Source organism: Erinaceus europaeus, chromosome 4 (genome assembly GCF_950295315.1).
Source record: "Erinaceus europaeus chromosome 4, mEriEur2.1, whole genome shotgun sequence".
Classification (NCBI taxonomy): domain Eukaryota; kingdom Metazoa; phylum Chordata; class Mammalia; order Eulipotyphla; family Erinaceidae; genus Erinaceus; species Erinaceus europaeus.
The window spans coordinates 145,800,936-145,824,419 of NC_080165.1; the positions used below are offsets into that span (position 1 = coordinate 145,800,936).

General features: G+C 46.5%; 1 protein-coding gene across 2 annotated transcripts in view; it reads left to right on the forward strand.

Moving 5' to 3' along the window:
- Positions 1-14,546, forward strand: part of BVES (blood vessel epicardial substance) — a 52,692-nt gene extending 38,146 nt beyond the window's left edge. For both annotated transcript variants that reach the window (XM_060190707.1, XM_060190708.1), the window contains one exon: positions 14,181-14,546. In XM_060190707.1, the coding sequence (XP_060046690.1) occupies positions 14,181-14,305 (125 nt within the window). In that variant the 3' untranslated portion in view covers positions 14,306-14,546. The remainder of the gene's footprint in view (positions 1-14,180) is intronic.
- The last annotated feature ends 8,938 nt before the right edge of the window (positions 14,547-23,484 follow it).

Genomic DNA, 23,484 nt, shown 5'->3' on the forward strand with positions numbered 1-23,484 from the left:
AAAAAGGAAAAAGGAAACAACATGAGCACCATGAGTGGTAGAGTCATCGTGCAGGCACTGAGTCCTGTTTATAGCCCTGGTGGGAAAAAAAAGAAAAAGAGAAACAAAATAAAGGAAGAAAAGAAAGGAAGGGCAGGTGGACGGAAGGAAGTTAGGAAGGTAGATTTGCCGTGGTTGGGATCATGCTCCCCAGTGAAGTGCATGCCTGACCCTGACCCTGTGTGAGAACGCCACAGCACCACAGGAAGCTCCGCCTGACCGTGCGTGAGAACGCCACAGCACCACAGGAAGCTCCGCCTGACCGTGCGTTGAGAACGCCACAGCACCACAGGAAGCTCCGCCTGACCGTGCGTGAGAACGCCACAGCACCACAGGAAGCTCCGCCTGACCGTGCGTGAGAACGCCACAGCACCACAGGAAGCTCCGCCTGACCGTGCGTGAGAACGCCACAGCACCACAGGAAGCTCCGCCTGACCGTGTGTGAGAACGCCACAGCACCACAGGAAGCTCCGCCTGACCCTGACCGTGCGTGAGAACGCCACAGCACCACAGGAAGCTCCGCCTGACCCTGACCGTGCGTGAGAACGCCACAGCACCACAGGAAGCTCCGCCTGACCATGCGTGAGAACGCCACAGCACCACAGGAAGCTCCGCCTGACCCTGTGTGAGAACGCCACAGCACCACAGGAAGCTCCACCTGACCGTGCGTGAGAACGCCACAGCACCACAGGAAGCTCCGCCTGACCATGCGTGAGAACGCCACAGCACCACAGGAAGCTCCGCCTGACCATGCGTGAGAACGCCACAGCACCACAGGAAGCTCCGCCTGACCCTGTGTGAGAACGCCACAGCACCACAGGAAGCTCCACCTGACCGTGCGTGAGAACACCACAGCACCACAGGAAGCTCCGCCTGACCGTGTGTGAGAACGCCACAGCACCACAGGAAGCTCCGCCTGACCGTGTGTGAGAACGCCACAGCACCACAGGAAGCTCCGCCTGACCCTGTGTGAGAACGCCACAGCACCACAGGAAGCTCCACCTGACCGTGTGTGAGAACGCCACAGCACCACAGGAAGCTCCGCCTGACCGTGTGTGAGAACGCCACAGCACCACAGGAAGCTCCGCCTGACCCTGACCGTGCGTGAGAACGCCACAGCACCACAGGAAGCTCCGCCTGACTGTGCGTGAGAACGCCACAGCACCACAGGAAGCTCCGCCTGACCCTGACCCTGTGTGAGAACGCCACAGCACCACAGGAAGCTCCGCCTGACCGTGCGTGAGAACGCCACAGCACCACAGGAAGCTCCGCCTGACCCTGTGTGAGAACGCCACAGCACCACAGGAAGCTCCGCCTGACCATGCGTGAGAACGCCACAGCACCACAGGAAGCTCCACCAGTGGCAGAGCAGCTTTGTGATGTCTCCTCCTCTCTCTCTATCTAGAAACCTCTTTTTTAAATTAGGGGGGGTTAGTGGTTTATAGTAAATACATTAGTTATTACATGTATGAAAGTTCTCAGTGTCCTGCTGAATACTCACTCCCAGCCTTGGTCCTTCCACTATCCTGCACTAGGACCTAAAGGCCTCCCTCCTCCCAGAGTCTGCTGGCACTCGAGTGGGTGGCCTCACAGCAGAGATAAGCCGGACTGATCTCTCGTGCTAGCACTAGTGACTACACAACAGACAGAGACCAGGGGACTATTTAGTTGCAAACAATCCACTTTATTGTACAGAAGGCAGGGTTTAAATAGCAGAAGGGACCAAAGGACATTTTTCACATGTGACAATAATGATGGGTTTCTAAAGGTCAGAACCCTCATGGTGAAGGATCTAAGGAATGAAGAGAATCGATAGGGGTAGAGGAGCGTTCAGCAATGATTAGTGGCTATTGGGCAAGAGAGTTAGTTAACTGAAGGTATTTAGAAAAACATGTTCATTATACCAGCAAGGGAGAGGTAAACAGAGATAAGCATAATACTGATATGTGGAATATATGTGATCAAAGAACGAGGAAATGGAGAGTGGTCCTTACTATTATCCTACTGACAGGGTAGGATGATGGAGTATAGTTTGTATGTGATCAAAGATGGTGAACCTATAATGAACTTTAAGCAGGCAACCATTTGGTTTGTAACAAGGGAATGAGTTAAGTGTTAGGGGGTGTAGGTTTTTGTGATGCTTGGGAGACTGACAAGAGGAAACTGAGTCAAGAAAGCTTTTCCCTCCATTCTCAACCCCTGAAAGGGAGAGGCTGACAGGTGAGCTATCTTTTCAGACCTCCATCTCATAAAGAGTTCCCCTATGCTCTTACCATGCTTTCACAATTATCTCACAAGAGTCCTTTACTTTGGTGCAGCACACCAAATCCAGTCCAAGTTCTGCTCTGTGTTTCCCTTTCTGTTCTTATTTCTCAACTCCTGACCGTGAATGGGATCATCCCATTTTATCCTTCTCTTCTGGCTTATCTCACTTAACATGATTCCTTTAAGCTCCATCCAAGATGAGATAAAGAAGGTGAATTTGTTATTTTTAATAACTGAGTAATATTCCATTGTGTATGTATACCACAATTTTCTCAGTCACTTATCTATTGCTGGGCACTTAAGTTGCTTCTAGGTTTTGGATATTACAAGTTATGCTGCTATGAACAAAGGTGTACACAAATCTTTTTGGATGGGTGTGTTTGGTTCATTGGGATATATCCCCAGGAGAGGAATTACAGAGTCATAAGGTAGGTCCATTTCTCGCCTTCTGAGAGATCTCCAGACTGTTCTCACAGGAGTTGGACCAGTCTTTATTCCCACCAGCAGTGCAGGAGGGTTCCTTTGACCCCACAACCTCTCCAGTATTTATTTATTTATTTATTTATTTATTTATTTATTTATTTCACCTCCAGAGTTATCTCTGGGCTCGATGGCTGCACTACTAATCCACTGCTCCTAGAGGCCACCTTTTTCCCATTGTTGTTGTTGTTATTGTTGGACAGGACAGAGAGAAATGGAGAGGGGAGGCGAAGGCAGAGAAGGGGAGAGAAAGATAGACACCTGCAGACATGTTTCACCGCTGGTGAAGGGATCCTTCTTCAGGTGGGGAGCCGGGGGGCTTGAACCAAGATCCTTACGCCAGTCCTTGCGCTTTGTACTATGTGTGCTTAACCCGCTGTGCTATAGCCTGGCACCTACCCAGCATTTATTGTTGCTGTCCTTTCTCATGTATGACAGTCTCACAGGTGAAGTGGTATCTCATTATCCTTATTTGTATTTCTCTGACATTGACAGCGTTTTCCATATGTCTGTTGGCCTTTTGGATCCTTTGTGGATATTCTACTCATATCCTCTGCTCAATTTTGGATGGTGAAATTTGTTTTTGTTGCTGAGTTTTGTGAAATCTTTATATTTTGGTTATTAGCCTCCTATTTGATGTGCGGCATCTTCTCCCATTCTCTGAGAGTTCTCTTTGGGTGATGGTTTCCTTTGCTGTGCAGAAGCTTTTCAATTTGATGTAGTCCCATTGATTTACTTTTGTTTTAGTCTTCCTTGCAATTGGATTTGTATCATTGAACATGCCTATAAAATTTATATAGAAAAGAGTTCTAATATTTTCCTTTATTTATTTGATAGCTTCTGGTCTAACATTCAAGTAAAAACTTTTTTTTTAAATCTTTGTTTTTTATTTTTTTATTTTTAGCCTCCAGGGTTTTTGCTGGGCCTCGATGCCTGCACTACGAATCCACTGCTCCTGGAGGCCATTTTTTCCCACTTTGTTGCCCTTGTTGTTGTCATCATTATTGTTGTTATCATTGTTGTTGTTGTTGGATAGGACAGAGAGAAATGGAGAGAGGAGGGGAAGACAGAGAGGGGGAGAGAAAGACAGACACCTGCAGACCTGCTTCACTGCTCGTGAAGCGACCCTACTGCAGGTGGGGAGCCGGAGGCTTGAACCAGGATCCTTCCACCAGTCCTTGACGTGTTTTTATTTTTTTATTGTTATAGTTATTATTGTTGTTCTTATTGATATCGTTGTTGTTGGATAGGACAGAGAGAAATGGAAAGAGGAGGGGAAGACAGAGGGGGAGAGAAAGACAGACACCTGTAGCCTACTTCACCGCTTGTGAAGTGACACCCAGGACTGTGGATGATTCTTCCCTTTGCTGGTTTCTACATATTATATATTAAAGATCCCAACTTTCCCTGTGTCCACGCAAAACTAGAGGAGACAGAAGAAAATCAGGGAGAAGCAGAAAGCTCTTGAACAGGTTTCACTAGGTCATTTGCAGTGAGTGGGACAACACAGCGACCACTGAGGTCTCTGAGAGGGTCCAGCCACATTTTTTTTTTTTTTTTGCCTCCAGGGTTATTGCTGGGGCTCTGTGCCTGCACTTCAAATCCACTGCTCCTGGAGACCATTTTTTCCATTTTGTTGCCCTTGTTGTTGTGCTTGTTGTAGTTGTTATTGTTGTCATAGTCGTTGTTGTTGTTGGATAAGACAGAGAAATGGAGAGAGGAGTGGAAAACAGAGAGGAGGAGAGAAATTTAGACACCTGCAGACCTGCTTCGCCGCTTGTGAAGCGACTCCTGCAGGTGGGGCTTGAACTGGGATCCTATGCGTGCCCTTGTGCTTTGCGCCTTGTGCGCTTAACCCGCTGCGCTACCGGCCGACTCCCGTCCAGCCACACTTTAACTTCGACATACAAGCAGCCACAGGGCACTCTAAGATGTCATCCTGATGTGACACATGGAGAGCCATTAGTCCCACTTTCCCAGTCAAAATAAACAGCATGTTTCCGGTGGGAGTGATGTACAGTTATGTCTACGTGCTCTGCATTGTTGATTTGGTTTAATGTTCTTTCGCCACCTTGCAGTGTATACTAAAGTTTTTATCTGATGTCAGATACTCAGCCTAGGTAAATATTTTATGAGGCTCAATCATAACTGGAGGTGGAAGATATGATGGAAATCCTGGCTATTGTCTGCAAAAATAAACAAAACAGAGTTAGGCAGAGGGTTAAGCGCAGGTGGCACAAAGCCCAAGGACCGGCATAAGGATCCTGGTCTGAGCCCCCAACTCTCCACCTGCAGGTGGGTCGCTTTACAGACAGTGAAGCAGGTCTGCAGGTGTCTGTCTTTCTCTCCCCCTCTCTGTCTTCCCCTCCTCTCTCCATTTCTCTCTGTCCTATCCAACAACAACGACACCAACAACAATAAAACAAGGACAACAAAAGAAAATAAATATTTTTTTTAAAAAACTTTAAAAAATAAACAAAGGAGTCGGGCAGTAGCGCACATGGCACAAAGCACAAGGACCGGCATGAGGATCCTGGTTCGAGCCCCGGGCTCCCCACCAGCAGGGGCGTCGTTTCACAGGCGGTGATGCAGGTCTGCAGGTGTCTTTCTCTCCTCCTCTCTGTCTTCCCCTCCTCTCTCCATTTCTCTCTGTCCTATCCAACAATGACAACATCAGTAATAACAACAATAATAACAACAACAATAAAACAACAAGGGCAACAAAAGGAATATATTTTTTAAATACTGTTAAAAAAATTAAACATTTTGTTGCACTCAGGATAAGAGACTGAAAACAACGCAAGCCCAGGGCAGGGGTAGATAGCATAACGGCTATGTAAAGAGTCTCTCATGCCTGAAGATCCAGAGCCCCAGGTTCAGTCCCCACTCCCTCCCATAGCCAGAGCTCTGCACAGTGCTGTGGTAAACAAAATAACAACAACCACAAGCCCTATTTGATTACAAGCCTCACTTCCTTTACTTCCCTTCCTACGGATGATGATAAATTTTGACAATTAGCATCATCATCATTTAGGCTGTTATACGTAATATATTTCAATAGTTATGTTGAACAGTAATGCGATTATTTAAAAGATTTTCCTCCCAGTCATACTGTTCAGATTATTTTAAACAATATATTGAAATAATTATGTTCAACAATAATATAGGTGGGTTTTTTTTTTTTTTTGCCTCCAGGGTTTTTGCTGGGGCTCAATGCCTAGTATGAATCCACTGCTCCTGGAGGCCATTTTTTTCCCTTTGGTTGCCCTTGTTTATCATTGTTGTTGTTATTATTGTTGTTGCTATTGCTGTCGTCATTGTTGGATAGGACAGAGAGAAATGGAGAGAGGAGGGAAAGACAGAGAGGGGGAGAGAAAGACAGACACCTGCAGACCTGCTTCACCACCTGTGAAGCGACTCCCCTGCAGGTGGGGAGCCGGGGGCTCGAACCGGGATTCTTTTTTTTTTTTTAATGTTTTTATTTATAAAAAGGAAACATTGACTAAACCATAGGATCAGAGGGGTACAACTCCACACAATTCCCACTACCATTACTCTGTATCCCATCCCCTCCCCTGATAGCTTTCCTATTCTTTATCCCTCTGGGAGTATGGACCCAAGGTCATTGTGGGATGCAGAAGGTGGAAGGTCTGGCTTCTGTAATTGCTTCCCCGCTGAACATGGGCGTTGACAGGTGGATCCATACTCCCAGTCTGCCTCTCTCTTTCCCTAGTGGGGCAGGGCTCTGGGGAAGCAAAGCGCCAGGACATATTGGTGGTGTTGTCTGTCCTGGGAAATCTGGTCGGCATCCTGCTAGCATCTGGAACCTGGTGGCTGAAAAGAGAGTTAACATACAAATCCAAACAAATTGTTGACCAGTCATGGACCTAAAGGCTGAAATAGTGCAGATGAAAAGTTGGGGGGGGTTCCTTTTTGTAGTTAGCTAGTAGACATATTTTAGTTATATTCCAAAGGACCTGTGGCTATACTAGTGTTTTTGTTGTTGTTGTTGTTGTTATTGTCTATTTATTTTTTGCCTGAGCCTGAAATCTGACATGCCAGTAAATCCAAGTTATTGTCTGGGGAGATGATGTCATGGCTGGAATAAGGACCAGAAAGCTGGATCAGGGAAGAGTGTAGCTCCCTAATATGGGAAAGGGATATAAATATTGTTGACTGTAAACTCCACTGATTTGATGTGATCTGGGGCCCATATTCAGCTTAGAAGCCTGTGTGACCTCTGTATCCCTGTAGATCCGAGCTCATATTCAGTGGTCATAAGTATGAACATTCCAAGCTGTCCCAATATCAGGACCCATCTTCCTCAGGTGTAGCATAGAGTATGTTGTCCATCCTCCCTCCGGAGGATGGAACATTCTCTACCATTGTTGATCCAAGTTGAAGGCAAGGTCCTATGGGGGCAGAATTCTTATGCCAGTCCTTGCGTTTCAAGCCAGGTATGCTTAACTCGCTGCACTACCGCCTGCCCCCCCAATAATATAGCTTTTTTTTCCTCCAAAGACTGTATTAATTAACCCATTGTCCTGACCTACAAAGTGATTATTATGCCCAAGGCACTGAACTAAAAACATTACAGTTTTTTTTAGGGTTTTCATTTTCCTTATTTTTTCTCCTGAATTTTGTTTATTACTTAATAATTAACTAGATTGTAAGATAAAAGGGGTACAATTCCATACAGTTCCTACCACCAGAGTTCCTATCCCCTCCATTGGAAGCTTCCCTGTTCTTTATTCCTCTGGGAGTCTGGACCAAAGATCAGAAGGTGGAAGGTCTGGCTTCTGTAATTGCTTCTCTGCTGGACACGGATGTTGACAGGTGGATCCACACCCCCAGCCTGTTTCTATCTTTCCCTAGTGGGGCAGGGCTCTGGGGAGGGGAGGTTCCAGGACACATTGATGAGGTCATCGGCCCAGGGAAGTCAGGCTGGCGTCATGGTAGCATCTGCAGAACTGCACAAGTTTCAAGTCCTGCACTCGTCTTGACAACTAGATGAAGCAGTCAGTATTGCTCTTCCTATTTTGCAGCCAGGGAAATGAAAGCACAGGGCAGCGAATGCAACGCCTTGCCCCGCATCTCTCTAGCTTGCTTGCCATGTGGGAGGACTCACAGACTAAGAGGCTGTGTGTGTCATCTGCATGAAAAAGGCCAACAGGCACCTTCCTGGGAGAGTTCTGACATGCTGTGTTCTGTGACAGATGCATTCTTATTTTTCTACAATTTTTGTCAGCTGTTATCTTTCAATGAACTTAGTGTTTTCATTGACTAACGATATTTGTGGGGTTGTTTGTGGGTGTTTTTTTTTAATTTGTCACTGGGGCATTGCACTTGTATAATTTTAGCTTTAAAAAATTTTTATTATCTTTATTTATTGGATAGAAACAGTCAGAAATCAAGAGGGAAGGGAGTGATAGGGAGAGAGACAGAGAAACACCTACAGCCCTGCTTCACCACTCGCAAAGCTTTTCCCCTACAGGTGGGGATCAGGGGCTTCAACCTGGGTCCTTGCACATTCTAACATGTGCACTCAACCAGGTGCGCCACCACCTGGCCCTGCACTTGTATAATTCTACTGCCTCCAGCAGACTGTCTCCCTAGGCTAAGAGACAGAGATGGGGAGACACAGAGAGGAGGAGAGACACCATAACACTGCTTCAACCCTGATGCAGCGCCCCCCTTGGTGATGGGTGCTCCCATATGGTGGCCAAGGGATCAAAGCTAGTGAGGTGAAGTGTGTGCTCTACACAGGGGACTTATGTCCTGGCCTCAACTATAAAGATTTGAGGGCTGGGCAGTGGCATACCCAGTTTAACACACCTGTTACCAAGCACAAGGACCCGGGTTCAGTCCCCCAGCCGCCACCTACAAGGGGCTCCACTTCACGAGCAGTGAAGCAGGTCTGCAGGTGTCTCTCTTTCTCTCCCTTTTTAATTTTAAATATTTATTTATTCCCTTTTGTTGCCCTTGTTTTATTGTTGTAGTTATTATTGTTATTGATGTTATTGTCGGATAGGACAGAGAGAGGAGGGAAAGACAGAGAGGGGGAGAGTCTCCCTTCGGAAGATGGAACATTCTCTACCATTGTTGATCCAAGTTGAGGGCAAGTTCCTATGGGGGCCTCTAACCAGTATTCTTATGCTGGTCCTTATGCTTCAAGCCATGCAGACCTGCTTCACCGCCTGTGAAGCGACTCCCCTGCAGGTGGGGAGCCCAGGCTCAAACTGGGATCCTTACCCCGGTCCTTGAGCTTTGTGCTAGATGTGCTTAACCCGCTGCACTATCACCCGACTCCCTCTCTCCCTCTCTCTTTCTTTTTTTTCCCTTGTTGTCCTTGTTGTTGTAGCCTTGTTGTAGTTATTATTGTTGTCCTTCTTGTTGGATAGGACAGAGAGAAATGGAGAGAGGAGGGGAAGACAGAGAGGAGGAGAGAAAGATAGACACCTGCAGACCTGCTTCACCGCCTGTGAAGCGACTCCCCTGCAGGTGGGGAGCCAGAGGCTCGAACCCAGATCCTTATGCCACGTGCACTTAACCCGCTGCGCTACTGCCCGACCCCTCTCCCCCTCTTTCTGTCTCTCCATCCTCTCTCAATTTCTCTCTGGCCTGTCTAGTAAAAATCAGAAGGAAAAAAAGGGGGGGTGGCTGCCAGGAACAGTGGGTTTGTAGTGCTGGCACAGAGCCCTAGCACTAACCCTGGAGGTAAAATAAAATAAAATAAAATAAAGATTTGAAAGTGACCAATTTCCACGTACATGCAGCAAACACATTGACTACTCCAAAGTCTAGGCCTGTCTAATTGCATGCTGTCCTTGTGCTGAAAGATGTGACTGTCGTTGGCTGCATTTTCCCAAGGCAAATGGCAGTTTAATAAAAAGTGGCATTTTGTGACATTTTTTGTGTAGCCAGCACCTTAAGCTGTATAAGCACATTCTCTGAGCAGATGGTTGAATCCTCCCAACAACCCAATGAGCAGGTCATGTGAAGATCTTTTTTCTTTTTTTTAAATATTTTTTTCCCTTTTTGTTGCCCCTGTTGTTTTATTGCTGTATTTATTATTGTCATTGTTAGGACAGAGAGAAATGGAGAGAGGAGGGGAAGACAGAGAGGGGGAGAGAAAGACAGACACCTGCAGACCTGCTTCACCGCCTGTGAAGCGACTCCCCTGCAGGTGGGGAGCCGGGGGCTTGAACCGGGATCCTTACACCGGTCCCTGCGCTTTGTGCCACCTGTGCTTAACCCGCTGCACTACTGCCCGACTCCCAGAAGATCTCTTTTCGGCAGGTATGGCATCTCAAGCCTAGAGAGGTTTAGTAAAGCCACAGAACCCTGGATTCTTGCATGTGTCGTTATGCTTAGTGTGCGTGTGCTTAACTGGGTGCACTGCCTGATCCCGCTGGTCGAATGTAGTTAACTACTCAGATTTCAGCAAACGTCCTTCTGTTATTGTCCCATTTGCTCAGGCACGCACGCACGCACGCAACGCACGCGCAGGCCAGACAGAAACGCTGACAAAGTATCTGTTTGCGTGCTTGTTATCTTTACCTGTCACTATGACTTCAACCTTACAGGGCCCTGTTTGAATATGCACATCACTATATAACTTGAGTGCTCAGAGCTCTCTCTTCAGGTAGAGGAGATGTCACGTTCATTTTAATTAATATTTGAATAAATGGAAAATTTATTTTCACCATGCTGTTTTCTTTGGCAGAAGATGCCCTGTCTTTCCCTACAAATTTACTCTGTCTCATATCCAAGACAGTCTTCCTTCCTTACATGAGTTGCTTTCCCCCATTTTCTTTATTCAAAGAATTAGAGAGCCGTACGGTAGCACAGCGGGTTAAACGCACATAACTCGAAGCGCAAGGACCAGAACAAAGAATTTGAAATTCTGACAGATTAGCAATATGATAGCCCTGTTTTATTATTTTTTAAAAATGTTTCATTATCTTTATTTATTGTATAGAGGCAGCCAGAAATCGAGAGGGAAGGGGGTGACAGGGAGAGAGAGAGACCTGCAGCCCTGCTTCACCACTTGCAAAGCTTTGCCCCCGCAGGTGGGGACCCCTGTCCTGTCCTTGTGCATTGTAACATGTGCACTTAACCAGGTTAAGTGCACCACCACCTGGCCCCAAGTGTCTTATCCTTTGAGCCAGTGATGGACCTCAAAACTTACTCGAGCACTTGTGCAGGTTGGACATTTGACTCACTACTAGGGAGATAGACTAAGGGGAGAACTCTTTGCTCTTTCATAAGCTCACAGTAGCATGGGTTCAGCAAGTCATCTTTAGGCAGATGTCTGTGTGGAGACAGACACTCCACGCCCAGCCTGAGGAAGTGGGCTTGCTGCTTCTCTTGTGAAAGAGTAAAACTCAAGTCAACAGCCGTTGACTGTAGGACTAGATGGGGGCAGCTGGTGCTTCATCTGTCACAGGAGCTACCCATTGAGCAGCTGGAGGAGCTTATGGCCTGTTTATAGTAACTGCTACTCTGATTTCTGGACGGTTATTTTTTCCACATTAAGCATGGTGTCCATTACATGGTCGATGTGCTATGGATTGAAAGAATGAATGCGGCATTTATTGTTTGGTCCTCTGATTTAATGGCCTCCCAAGAGGCCTTGCAGACATTCTTAGTCCTGCTGCTACTTGAGATTGGTTTTTGTCTCCTCCTCCTCCTCTTCTTCCTCCTCCTCCTCCTCCTCCTCCTCCTCCTCCTCCTTCTCCTCCTCCTCCTCCTCCTTCTCCTCCTCCTCCTCCTCCTCCTCCTCCTCCTCCTCTTCGTCATCCTTCTCCACCAGAGCACTGTTCAGCTCTGGCTTATGGTAGCATGCTTGAACCTGGGACTCTGGAGCCTCAGGCATAAAAGACTCCTTGCATAACCACTATTCTAGCTACACCATCCTTTTTTTTTTCCTTTTTTTTAAAATTTATTTACTTATTTTCCCTTTTGTTGCCCTTGTTGTTTTATTGTTGTAGTTATATTGTTGTTCTTGATTTCACCGTTGTTGGATAGGACAGAGAGAAATGGAGAGAGGAGGGGAAGACAGAGAAGGGGAGAGAAAGATAGACACCTGCAGACCTGCTTCACCACCTGTGAAGTGACTCCCCTACAGGTGGGGAGCCGGGGATCCTCATGCCGGTCCTTGCGTTTTGTGCCATGTGCAATTAACCCACTGCGCTACCGCCCGTCTCCCTTTTTTTTTTCTTTTTTGATAGAGACAGAGATAAATGGAAAGGGCAAGGGAGAGAGAGAGGGAGAGGGAGAGAGAGAGAGAGACTCCTGTAGCTCTGCTTCACTATTTGTGTAGGTGGGGACCAGGAGCTTAAACCTGAGAGAGAGAGAGAGAGAGAGAGAGAGGGACTCCTGCAGCTCTGCTTCACTATTTGTGTAGGTGGGGACCAGGAGCTTAAACCTGAGAGAGAGAGAGAGAGAGAGAGAGAGAGAGAGAGAGAGAGACTCCTGCAGCTCTGCTTCACTATTTGTGTAGGTGGGGACCAGGAGCTTAAACCTGAGAGAGAGAGAGAGAGAGAGAGAGAGAGAGAGAGAGAGACTCCTGCAGCTCTGCTTCACTATTTGTGTAGGTGGGGACCAGGAGCTTAAACCTGAGAGAGAGAGAGATAGAGAGAGAGAAAGAGAGAGAGAGAGAGAGAGAGAGAGACTCCTGCAGCTCTGCTTCACTATTTGTGTAGGTGGGGACCAGGAGCTTAAACCTGAGAGAGAGAGAGAGAGAGAGAGAGAGAGAGAGAGAGAGAGACTCCTGCAGCTCTGCTTCACTATTTGTGTAGGTGGGGACCAGGAGCTTAAACCTGAGAGAGAGAGAGAGAGACTCCTGCAGCTCTGCTTCACTATTTGTGTAGGTGGGGACCAGGAGCTTAAACCTGGCTCCTCAGCCGTGGTAAAGCCGTGGGCATTCTACGGGGTGCCTCACTTCCCAACGCTCTTCTTCTTCTTCTTTAAAGATCTGTCTACCTAATGAGAGGGAGACCAAAACACCGCCTTTGGATGAAGGGCCTCACACATGCAGGCAATGTGCTCTATTTCTGTCGCTAGGCCAGGCTGTGGGACTCTATTTCTTCTATCCGATTTTTCCCTCGTGTGCCTGGACTCCTATTCACTCCTCCCAGTCATATTCATATCCTCTCTCTCTCTTTTTAAGTTTATTTTTTTATTATTTTCTTTATTATTGGATAGTCAGAGAGAAATTGAGAGGGGAGGGGGAGATAAAGAAGGAAAGAAACGGGCGGCTGGTGGTGATACGCATGTACACATGGTACAAAGCGCAAGGTCTTGGGTTCGAGCCCCCGGCTCCCTACCTTCACGGGGGATGTTACAGAGGTGGTGAAGCAGGTCTGCAGGTGTCTGTCTTTCTCCCTCTCTGTCTCCCCCCTTTTTGTCTCTCCCTCCCCTTTCAATGTCTCTCTGTCCTATCTAATAAAAAATGGGGAACTGGCCTCCAGGAGCAGTGGGGTTTGTAGTGCCAGCACTGAGCCCCAGCAATAACCCTGGAAGCAAAAACACAAAAACACAAAAAAACAGTGCTTCACCACTCGTGAAACTTTGCCCCTCCAGGTGGGGACCAGGGGGTTGAACCCGGGTCCTTGCGCACTATAATATGTGCAGTTAAGCAGATGCACCACTGCCTGGCCCTCATATTCACAGTCTCATGTTCCCATTCTCTGTCTCTGTATCTCTCTCTCCAGTCCAGGAAGTGAATGGATAGGCAACAGTCCTGACTGTTCTTTTAGTTGGCGCTCTCAAGCTTGTTCAGTTTGATACTTCTAGAGCGGAACTTTTTTATTCTCCCGGGAAAGTAGGAATTAAATACGCTCTTGAGCTACCAGAATTGTCATGCGTGATGTTACTGTTGAAATAGGCATTGAGTGTGAAACAGACTTGAGAGCCACCCACTAGGAACTCTGCACGTGTGTATGTTTAAGGTTTTTTTAATTTATTAAAAAACAAAGACGATCTGATAGAGACAGGGCATAGAGAAGGAGAAGTGACAGAGTGACATCTGCAGCCCTGCTTTACCTCTCGTGAAATGGCCGCGCAGGTGGTTACCAGGGGCTTGAACCTGTATCCCTGAGCACTCCAGTGTGTGTGCTCAACACTTTCCACCACCGCCCGGCCTCCAGGAACTGTCTGTTTTTGAGAATCTCATGTCAGTCCAAACTTAAGTGAGCAGAACCAGTCCCACATTGGTTTTCATGATGGAGAATCACTTCCCTTTGTTGTTTTATTGAGCAGTTTGGGTGCAGGCGACAACGCTTAGGGCAGCCTCAGTCCTAGTATCAGCTGGAGTTTATAATTGATGCTTCGCTCAGGCATCAGGGAAGGGCTATGCATTAATGGGTTTTTCCTTCTGTGTCTTTTGACAGATGTGTCTTCTCCACACCAGCGAGCTTCTGCCAAGATGAAGCCAATAGAAGAAGGAGTGGAGGATGACGATGAAGTCTTTGAACCCATGTCTCAGAATGCATTTCAAATCCCTCAGTTGCCTTGATCAGGAGTCAAGTTACCAAGATGGAAATAACTCTTGAAGAGATCCCAGAAAATACCAGCATTTCCCCCACAGCATTTAGATGATTCTGCTTAAATGTATCCAGACTGGTAGTATCTAAGGACAAAAAAGTGATCAAATTTCCATAACGGGAAGGTTATTTCTGCTGTCCTTTTTATTGGTCAGCTTTTAAAGTTATTGTTTTTTCTAAGCCTTCTGATTAAACCTCGTTTTATTTTTAAGGCATCTGTGTTCACGGCATTTTCCAGATATGCTATAAGTTTGATTTTTATTTTAATTTTAACTTCTTTGAGCCGTTTGCTTTTCTGCATGGACAACTTTTTCTTGACCATGACAGTGAGACTGTCCATTTGTTAGTTTTTACAAACATGTAATTTTGAAACTGAATCATTAAGATAACCTTAAGGAGCAGACTTTTCCAACTGATTTATTTTTGGATGGAAATTTCTAAAGAAAGACGTACTTTGACTGATATGTTCTTTTAGCGAGACATATCATTCCCCTAGATTGTCTTACTTATTTGGGTTTTGGGTAGCCAACTTGATAAGGAACAAAAGGCATCTGACTTTGCTCACATTACCTTTGTATTATGCTATTTATAAACCAGTCTGAAACTGAAATCTAGAAATATAATAGAAGCAGTTCTGAGCTCATTTTCAACCTTCAGATAAACGCAGGCCACCTGTGTTCTGCAGACATCTTGCCCCACACACTCTGGTGAGAGGAACACTTCAGTGGAGCCGGGGAGGGTGGGAGAGTCAAGTGGTCAAGTAAGTGTCACAGAATTAAGTGGCTGAACACGTATTTCTTTTCTTTTTTCTTTTTTGGTTGTTGTTGTTGTCTTCGTCAGTAAGGGTTGTTGTTGTTGTCTTCATCTAGTAAGGGCTTCACTTCTCTGAACCACCTTTTTTTCAATAAAAGAGAGACGTAAGGAGAGGGAGGGAGGTAGGGAAGGAGAGAGAGAGAGAGAGAGAGAGAGAGGAAGAGAGAGACCATAGCCCCACTGCTTCCTGCGGTGTAGTAGAGGCCAGACTTGCACACATGGCGAGACAAGCATGCTGTCCAGGTGGGTTATTTTGCTGGCTCTAAGAGTGGCTTCTTTCTCTGGGCAGTGCTCTGAAGTTTTAGCGTTTTGTTTTTTGCTTGTTATTCATCCTGAACTATAGACGACTCTCGTAAATGTGTCAGAAGCCTAGTGCCAGTGGCTGAGAATGTGAAGACAGTGGTTCTCCTAAGGCCCTGTCTTGAGCGCCCAGCCTACACGTTGCTGTGAAGGCCTTGACTTTAGGCCTCTATTTTCTCCTAGAATCAGAGTTTAGAAACAGTGATGGTTGGCTGGGGGGGAGTAGACATTTACTCAGATCATTGGTCAGTCCAGTCTGTGTAACTGTGGCACTTTGCCGGCCTCTTTAGGTGGGTGAAGGCTGCTTATTTGTTGACCAGGCTACATACCTCATTAATGTTTGCCTAAGCCCCTATGACCAACACTGAGTCCGTCTCCTCTTGCGTTAGGTAGCTAAGAAAGATTACAAATGAATTTATCTTCAGGTGAGCTTAGACAAAAGCATTTTCTTCTGACAGGTATTTTCTATGAAAAAAGGCATAGAAATAGCTTACAGAGGAGGTCGGGCGGTAGCACAGCGGGTTAAGTGCATGTGGCGCAAAGCACAAGGACCGGCGTAAGGATCCCGGTTCGAGCCCCCTGGCTCCCCACCTGCAAGGGAGTCGCTTCCCAGGCGGGGAAGCAGGTCTGCAGGTGTCTGTCTTTCTCTCCCCCTCTCTGTCTTCCCCTCCTCTCTCCATTTCTCTCTGTCCTATCCAACAATGACATCATCAATAACAACAACAATAATAACTACAACAACAATAAAAAAAAATAAGGGCAACAAAAGGGAGGAAAAGAAAGAAAGAAATAACTTACAGAAGGTCCTTGATGGTCATTTCAATGTTTCCTTTTTTCTTTCTCTTTCTTTTTCTTTTTTTTTTTTATTTGCCTCCAGAGTTATTGCCAGGGCTTGTTATCTGCACTACAAATCCACTGCTCCTGCCAGCCATTTTTTCCCATTTTACTGACTAGGACAGAGAGAAATTGAGAGGGGTAATGGAGACAGAGAGGCAGAGAGACGCCGGTGGACTTTCTTCGCCGCTTGTTAAGCAAACCCCCTGTAGGTGGGGAGCCGGGGACTTGAACCCAGCTCCTTGCACAGGTCCTTGCGGTTCATACTATTTGCACTTAACCGAGTGCATCACCATCCAGTTCCTTTTTTCTTTTTTAATATTTAGTTATTAATTTTTAAGAAAGATGAAGAGAGAGAGAGAGAACCGGAGTATCACGCTGGCCCGTGCGGTACTGGGGATCAAACTCAGGACCTCATGCTTGGGAATCCAACACCTTAGTTACCTTGCCAACTTACAGGCCACATCTGTGTTGTGCTCTTACAGAAGAAATGTTCTTTAGAATATTCATGGTCACTTCCATAAGAAGCGGCAAACACACAATCCCAGCTGACACTGAGCCAAGGACCCCCTGCTCTCGACTCATATCTGTTTTCTTTTAGCTGCAGCCTCCAACAAACTTCTGGCAGCATTGAGGACTAACTGTTTCTGGACTCAACTCTTGTTTCTAAATCCGTGTTTTTGAAACCAGTTATTTTTTAAATATAATTTCACTTAAGTTAAAGTTACAAGCTAAAGTCGGTGACTTTATTGAGAAGATTTCCACAAAATCAAAACCCTTGCTGTCTCACTTAGCCACTCTGTCTCCATCTCTCTCTCTCTCTCTCTCTCTCCTTCTCTTTATCTCTCCCCTCCTCTCTCCCTCCACCTCTCTCTTTCCCTCCCCTCCGCTGACCATAGCCCCAAAGCTGTGGGCTGGCCTCAAACCTGGGTAGCACACATGTCGAAGCCTCAAACTATCCAAATGAGCTGTTTTAACGGCTCCAACTCCTGTCTCTCTTCACCACTGGCTTCTTAGCCCAGCAGTGGGAGGGCTCATTGTGCTTTTCTGCTAGTCCTTCAGCTTGCTATGCTGGACATGGATTCTAAGGAAATGAAGCACGGGAATGACTGAGCCTTGGCCCTAAGGTTATAAAGTAAGTCCACTGTTTTCCTGTGCCAGAGCTCACATTCATACCTGTAATTCAGCAGTGTTAATACTGCCTCCCTTTCCATGGCTGAGCTAAGGCCGTGTAGACCATAGAGTTCACACATGCAGACAGACGGCAGATTCACAAGATCACTCTAGAGAGAGATTACGTTACGTTACGTTATTCCTCGAGTGCAAAGTCGCCTTCAATTCTGCTGAGACCACACAGAACCTGGCAGTGTTGGTACCCACCCCATCTTCAGGCTTGTCTCACTCTGTCAGCCTCAGGCGTGCAGTGACACACCTAACACTCAGCCTGAATTGTTTGTAGGTTACTTTCCGCAGTGCTGGGAGCACACTTTTGTTTTTTAAGTGTGCTACTAAATTTAGGTGACAGAAAGTCATGTATTGTCTTTATTAAAGGCACAGACTCATGCACCCTTACCACTGAATAAAGGAATTGCAGTCGTTATATTAGGAATCTTTCAAAAGCCATTTAACCAGGGGCTGGGCGGTAGCACACCAGGTTAAGCATACATAGTGCGAAGCACAAGGACCTGGGCAAGATAGAGGCTCGAGCCCCTGGCTCCCCACCTGCAGGGGAGATGATTCACAGGCAGTGAAGCAGGTCTGCAGGCGTCTGTCTTTCTCTCTTCCTCTGTCTTCCCCTCCTCTCTCCATTTCTCTGTCCTGTCCAACAGCAACAACAATGAAAAAAAGATGGCCTCCAGGAGCAGTGGATTAGTGGTATAGGCACTGAGCTCCAGTGATAACCTAACCCTGGAGGCAAAAAAAAAATCTATTTTACCTGAGGCAGAAACATGAAACTATTTTTAAATATCCGCCTCTAAGGAAATCATTGAGACTCAGAGAAGAAGCCACAAGCCCGCCTGCCCTGCACTGAATAACTCAGCCCTCCCACATAGACTTGATAGCAGATAAGCAAACAAGAGTTTCACATTTCCTATGGTTGACTTTAAATTTGCACACACACACACACACACACACACACACACACACACACCAACAAGTGTGTCTTTGTACAGGCAGAAGTAAGGAGATTTAAACCTGCTTGCTTGCCAAAGCCCCAATAAGCTGTATCTTTTGTCTTTGGCATTCACTTAGCTGTTCAACTAAAGTTCAGAAAATGATCTGTGAAAATCACTGTCTATACAACCCCAAATCTCTGGTATTAAAATGCAACATCGAGTTCACTGGATGAGTCCAGAGTGTCAAGTTATCATAGAGTGTATGTGTCATGTGTACATTTTTAAATTTATTTGTTTATTTTACCTTTCATTGCCCTTGTTCATTTTTATTGTTGTTGGTGGTGGTGATGTTGTTGTATAGGACAGAGAGAAACGGAGAGAGGAGGGGAAGACAGAGAGGGGGAGAGAAAGACAGACACCTGCAGACCTGCTTCACCTCCTGTGAAGCGCCTCCCCTGCCGGTGGGGAGCCGGGGGCTCGAACCAGGATCCTTACGCTGGTCCTTGTGCTTTGCGCCACCTGCGCTTAACCCGCTGCGCTACCGCCCGACTCTGTCATGTGTACATTTTTGAAAAGCTTCATAAGTAATTGTCAAATAACAACACAGATATGCCAGAGATGATCACGATGTCTTTGTGTTTGAAGTCAGTCAGAAGAGGTGCTATCTGACTGACTGTCACGGTGTCCGTGGCTTCCTGGAGGCCTTCTCCATTTCTCTCTCTGCATCAGTTTCACTGGCATCCTTGACACCTTTGTGCTCTGCTGTCCACCCACGAGCAGTAGGGCTTCCCCTTCTGCTTGCCTGGATTGTCCTTTCACATCCGGGAAGCTTTTCTGATTCTCTAACAGAAGAGGTGCTGACTCTTCCCTCCCCGGATCCTGTCACGACCCGAAAGCAGAGTCACGTGGCTGCTGACAACTCGAGGGAAGGTCCATGTGGCCTGCCTACTCCCCCTTGTCCCTGTCCCCCAGGTGACGACTTCACCCTTGGCGCAAGTTGGCGTTAGTGTGTGGTGCCCAGCAGAGCCTCTGGACATGCAGGTCACTGGAGAGCCACGCGTGCTGCTTCCTCCCTGCAGACTCTAAGGGGTCACTTGCTATTTTTCTGTTGTTCTGCCCTTGCCCGGGCTTCCCCCCTCCACGATGACTATTTCAGATGAGAGAGGGAGAGACCACAGAAAGCAGCCGGAAAAGAGAGCCCACCAACACTCAAGCTTCCTCAGAGCACACAGATGGCAGAGCAGACCCACTTTCCAGGTGAGCTGTTTAGCCAACCCAAAAGTCATTTATTTATTCATTTTAAAATCTGTTTCATTGGTCATTTCTTTCTTTATTTTTTGCCTCCAGGGTTATTGCTGGGGCTCAGTGCCTGCACCATGAATCCAGTGCTCCTGGAGGCCATTTTTTTTTACCCCTTTTGTTGCTCTTGTTGTGGTTATTATTGTTCTTGTTGATGTCATTCATTGTTAGATAGGACAGAGAGAAATGGAGAGAGGAGGGAAGACAGAGAGGGGGAGAGAAAGACAGACACCTTCAGACCTGCTTCACCGCCTGTGAAGCGACTCCCCTGCAGGTGGGGAGCCAGGGGCTCAAACCATTAGTCATTTCTTAAGCTGCTCTGCAGAAACTTCTAGCCCTGCTATGTCTCAGGGTTTTTGTTGTTGTTGTTTGGCCTCCAGGGTTATTGCTGAGGTGCTGAAGCTCGGTGCCTGCTCCTGGAGGCCATTTTTTTCCCTTTTGTTGCCCTTGTTGTTTTTAATTGTGGTTATTATTACTGTTGCTATTGATGTCATTGTTGTTAGGACAGAGAGAGATGGAGAGAGATGGGGAAGACAGAGAGGGAGAGAGAAAGGTAGACACTTGCAGACCTGCAGGTAGGGAGCTGGGGACTCGAACTGGGATCCTTACGCTGGTCCTTGTGCTTGGTGCCATGTGCCCTTAACCCGCTGCACTACCGCCCGACCCTCTATGTCTCAGTTTAACCACCCTCTTCCTTTCATTCTCTTTTTACTGTTATTATTATTATTATCTTTATTTGACAGAAACAGCCAGCTATCAAAAGGGAAGAGAGAGACAGAGAGACACCTGCAGTCCTGCTTCACCACTCGTGAAGTTTTCCCCCTGCAGGTGGGGGCTGATTGCTTGAACCCGGGTCCTTGTGCCCTGTGATGTGTGCGCTCAACCAGGTGCAACACCACCCGACGTCCTTCATTTTCTTACTTTCTTTCTCTTTCTTCCTTTCTTCTCTTCCTTCTCCGTCTCCTTCTCCGTCTCCTTCTCCGTCTCCATCTCCTTCTCCGTCTCCATCTCCTTCTCCTTCTTCTCTCTCTCTCTCTCTCTCTCTCTCTCTCTTTCTCTCCTTTCCTCCCTCCCTGTCTCTCTCTCTTTTCTTTGATACCAGGGGCTCTGTTCCTGCATAATGAATCCATCATTCCTGGTGGCTTTATTTCCTTTGTTTAATAGGACAGAAAAATTGAGAGGGAATGAGCAAAGACAGAGAGGAAAGGAAGACACTAGTGGTTCTGCTTCACTGCTCATGAAGCTTCCCCCCTGCAGGTGGAGACAGGCTTACACCTTAGTCTTAGCACATGGTGACGTGTGTGTACCCCACCAGGTGGCCACCATCTGGCCCCCTCCCCACCCTCTCACAAACCCTAGTATTCCGACCTCTTTGGGATGATGCCCTAGTGACGAGAGTGATTAGAAATTCCCACCCATTCCATTCAAATCACTGACTGTCAAATGGTGTAGGGAATTCGAGCTTGTGGTGTAATTATAGCTGGTCCCGGCTCACTGTGGGACCACATAATTCTCCATCATGGCAGCCGGCCACACTGCAGCTTCACAGTACCCCTCCACAAGGTGGGCAAGGATGCACTGGAAGTTCCCTCTTCAAAATTTTGCTTTTTAAGAGCTATTTATAGGAGTTCCTGTTACACATACACACCAACAAAACATAGCCGTCTCTCAGGTGCTTTACACAAAGACGTTGAAAACTCATTCTTTTGTTTTTAGATACAGTCACATGGATAGCGTTCACTTTATGATAGATTTACATTTTTTAGAGTAGACCTTTATAGTTTAAAACGGCTTTGTACGTTGTTATTTAATCAAATAAATGTCTTGCTTAAAATTTTGTGTCAGTTTTCTTCTTAACTGTTCTTCTTGAGTGAGATTAACGGTTAGCAGTGCCGTTGTTGGTGCCTGGGTGCGGTGCGACTTCTCATCTCCCGTGGGTCTCTACAGAACACTCTCTCCCTCAGCTTAGGACCTTGCCTTTCACCGGGCAGCAGGACCGAGGATTTTCTTCACGCCTTTCTTCCCCTCCTTCCCCCAGAGTCCTTTGCTTTGGTACAATACATCCCACCCAGTCCTAGTCTGGCTTTGTGAATTTCCTCGTTATTCTTATTTCTGAAATCCCAGGTATAAGTGAGATCATTCGGAGTCTGTCCTCACTTTGGCTCATTTCACTTTACACAATGTCTTCAAGTTTTATCTAAGATGAGGCAAAAAAAATGAATCCATCATTTTTAACAGCTGAATAGTGTGTGTGTGTGTGTGTGTGTGTGTGTGTGTGTGTGTGTGTGTGTGTGTGTATGTGTGTGTGTGTGTCTATGTCTGGGTCTGTGTCTGGGTCTGTGTCTGGGTCTGTGTCTGGGTCGTGACTTTCTTAGCCACTCATTTGCTCTTGGACATCTCAACAAGGTATAATTCTTTTTTTTTTAAAAGATTTTATTTACTTATTAATGAGAAAGATAGGAGGAGAGAAAGAACCAGACATCACTCTGGTACATGTACTGCCAGGGATTGAACTCAAGACCTCATGTTTGAGAGTCCAGTGCCTTATCCACTGCACCACATCCCAGACCACAAAAAGGTATAATTCTTATTTTTTTAATTTTTAAAAAATTTTTTATTTATAAAAAGGAAGCATTGATAAAACCATAGGATACGAGGGGTACAACTCCACATAATTCCCACCACCAGACCTCCGTATCCCATCCCCTCCCCTGATAGCTTTCCTATTCTCTATCCCTCTGGGAGTATGGACCCAGGGTCATTGTGGGATGCAGAAGGTGGAAGGTCTGGCTTCTGTAATTGCTTCCCCGCTGAACATGGGCATTGACAGGTGGATCCATACTCCCAGCCTGTCTCTCTCTTTCCCTAGTGGGGAAGGGCTCTGGGGAAGCGGAGCTCCAGGACACATTGGTGGGGTTGTCTGTCCAGGGAAGTCTGGTCGGTATCATGCTAGCATGTGGAACCTGGAGGTTGACAAGAGAATTAATATACAAAGCCAAACAAATTGTTGACCAATCATGGACCTAAGGGCTGGAATAGTGCAGATAAAGAGTTGGGGGTCCTCTATTTTGTAGATAGCATATTTTAGTTAAATTCCAAAGGGTCTGTGGCTATACTAGTTTTTTTTGTTTGTTTGTTTTTTATATTTTCCTTTTTCTTTTTGCCCCTGAGCCTGAAATCTGACATGCCATTAAATCCAAGTTATTGTCTGGGGAGGTGATGTCATGGCTGGAAAAGGGACAGAAAGCTGGATCAGGGAAGAGAGTAGCTCCCAAATATGGGAAAGGGGTATAAATATTGTTGACTGTAAACCCCATCGATTTGATGTGATCTGAGGCCCATATTCAGCTTAGGAGGCTGTGTGCCCTCTGCATCCCTGTAGATCTGAGCTCACATTCTGTGGTCATGAGTAGGAACATTCCAAGCTGCCCCAATATCGACCCATCTTCCTCAGGTGTAGCATAAAGTATGTTGTCCAGCCTCCCTCTGGAGGATGGAACATTCTCTACTATTGTTGATCCAGGTTGAGGGCAAGGTCCTATGGGGGCCCACAAAGGGGTCTATTGTGTTGTTCCTGATAGAGATGACCAGTAACAATGGCCCATCAAGTCTCTTTGGAATCTCAGGACTCCCTGGTGATTAGGGCCCCAGCTGATGGAATGGCCTGATAGTGACTAAAGAGTCATCATTAAAGTATGCCAGTCTTTTGCCCTTATTCAGCTTTTGCAGTCCTTGCTTTGGTTCCTTCTGTCTTAGAGTTTAAGAAGGCAATAGCTAGTTATTGCTAT